The 2500-nt window shown below is 43.6% G+C and overlaps 1 protein-coding gene across 3 annotated transcripts in view; it reads left to right on the top strand.

Moving 5' to 3' along the window:
* LOC113579058 (cytosolic carboxypeptidase 4) overlaps positions 1 to 2500 on the top strand; it is a 137618-nt gene that overhangs the window by 21674 nt on the left and 113444 nt on the right. For all 3 annotated transcript variants that reach the window (XM_035532451.1, XM_035532452.1, XM_035532453.1), the window contains exon 4: positions 1472 to 1618. In XM_035532451.1, the coding sequence (XP_035388344.1) occupies positions 1472 to 1618 (147 nt within the window). The remainder of the gene's footprint in view (positions 1 to 1471; positions 1619 to 2500) is intronic.

Below are 2500 nucleotides of genomic sequence, written 5' to 3'. Positions count from 1 at the left end.
TGTTTGTGTAGTGATATAGTGGTCATGCAGTGGACATATAGTGATGCAGTGGTTATGTAGTCATGTAGTGGTCATGCAGTGGTCATATAGTAATGCAGTGGTCATGTAGTGATGTAGTGGTCATGTAGTGATGCAGTGGTCATGTAGTGATGTAGTAGTCATGCAGTAGTCATGTAGTGGTCATGTAGTGATGCAGTGGTCATGTAGTGATGTGGTTATGCAGTGGTCATGTAGTGATGCAGTGGTCATGTAGTGATGTGGTTATGTAGTGGTCATGTAGTGATGTAGTGGTCATGTAGTGATGCAGTGGTCATCACTTCCTGGCAGAAAGTATGGTGCATGTTCATGCAGTGGACTTTTATGAGGATGACTCTTACTATGAACTGGCATACAAGCAATAATGACTGAAGAGCTGGTTCTCTGAACACGAGCTCTTTATGGAGCAATCAGGTCAAAAAGTGCACTGTGCTTGGAAAACAAGAGCAGTGTTACCAGTGTGACTGTAAGAAGTGCAGTGCACTTATTATGCAGTTCATTTAATTATATAGTGATTTATTTATACAGTTCATTTAATTATACAGTGATTTATTTATACAGTATATTTAATTATACAGTGTATTTAATTATACAGTTCATTTATTTATACAGTTCATTTAATTATACAGTTCATTTAATTATACAGTGTATTTAATTATACAGTGATTTATTTATACAGTGTATTTAATTATACAGTTCATTTAATTATACAGTGATTTATTTATAGAGTGTATTTAATTATACAGTTAATTTAGTTATACAGTGATTTATTTATACAGTGTATTTAATTATACAGTGATTTATTTATACAGTGTATTTAATTATACAGTTCATTTAATTATACAGTGATTTATTTATAGTGTATTTAATTATACAGTTAATTTAATTATACAGTGATTTATTTATAGAGTGTATTTAATTATACAGTTAATTTAGTTATACAGTGATTTATTTATACAGTGTATTTAATTATACAGTGATTTCATTAAAAAGTTCCTTTAATGATCTCCTTGTCTTTCCTGGCAGGTGTACATGTGGTTGTATAGGAGGAGTGTCATGACTGTAATCCTATAATGTGAAACTAATTACCACAGAGTAAAAGTCATTATTGTTACAGCAGCAGCTCTGGGCCTGAGCCCAACAGGAACATGTCAGGAGGGAGTGGGGCATATGTGGAATCGAAACAACCAGTGGGGAAGATTCCATTTCTAGTTGGGGGGTCAACGCTCACACCACCCAGTCTAACACATCATAGTAGTGTGAGCAGGAATTATTGAGGGGGAAACATCTCCCCCCAGACTGGGCCCGTGGTGCTGACCATTTTTCTCTGGTGTGCTACAAGGAGCAGGGCTCTCACTGGCTGTTATCAGGTGGAGATCCTTCTCTCTGTGGACTGATGATGATGGTGATGATGATGAGGCATTGTTTTGTGCAGGTACGGACAGGCGGATCTGCTACCTGATCTCTAAGGGGGGTAGTGAAGCTTTGCTCACGACTCTGGTGAACACAGTCAGATCCTACAGCCAAAACTTCACTGTTCTCCTGCCTGTCCTACACCTGCTCGCCAAAGTTGGACACAGAGGTGAGAGACATGGGGAGGAGGAAAAGAGGGGAGGAGAGAGGAGAGGAGAGGAGAGGAGAGAGGGGAGGAGAGAGGAGAGGAGAGGAGAGAGGGGAGAAGAGAAGAGGAGAGAGGGGAGGAGAGAGGATGAGAGAGGAGAGGAGAGGAGAGAGGGGAGAAGAGAAGAGGAGAGAGGAGAGGAGAGGAGAGAGGGGAGGAGAGAGGAGAGCAGAAGAGGAGCAGAAGAGGAAGAGAAGAGAGAAGAGAAGAGGAAAGGAGAGGAGAAGAGGAGCAGAAGAGAGGAGAGAGGGGAGAGAGGGGAGAAGAGGAGAGAGGAGAGGAGAGAGGGGAGAAGAGAGGAGAGAGGAGAGCAGAAGAGGAGCAGAAGAGGGGAGAGAGGGGAGAAGAGAAGAGGAGAGAGGAGAGGAGAGAGGGGAGAAGAGAGGAGAGAGGAGAGCAGAAGAGGAGCAGAAGAGGAGGAGAAGAGAGGAGAGAGGGGAGACGAGAAGAGGAGAGAGGAGAGGAGAGGAGAAGAGGAGCAGAAGAGGAGGAGAAGAGAGGAGAGAAGAGGAGAGAGGAGAGGAGAGGAGAGCAGAAGAGGAGCACAGAAGAGGAGAGAGGAGAGGAGAGGAGGAGCAGAAGAGGAGGAGGAGAGAGGGGAGAAGAGGAGAGAGGAGAGGAGAGGAGAGCAGAAGAGGAGCAGAAGAGAGGAGAGAGGAGAGGATAGAGGGGAGAAGAGAGGAGAGGAGGGGAGAGGAGAGAGGGGAGAGGAGGGGGGAAGAGAAAGAAAGAATTGAATGCACCAGATGGAAGGGGTGAATGGTCATGAAGGGGTGAAATTACACTGTGTGCTGTAAGTCGAATTAGATACGCAAGAAGAAGACATCAACCACACACACACTC

This window comes from Electrophorus electricus, chromosome 12 (genome assembly GCF_013358815.1).
Source record: "Electrophorus electricus isolate fEleEle1 chromosome 12, fEleEle1.pri, whole genome shotgun sequence".
NCBI lineage: Eukaryota > Metazoa > Chordata > Actinopteri > Gymnotiformes > Gymnotidae > Electrophorus > Electrophorus electricus.
Note: the sequence above shows the minus strand (reverse complement) of the source record. Positions and strands in the feature narration are given on the sequence as shown.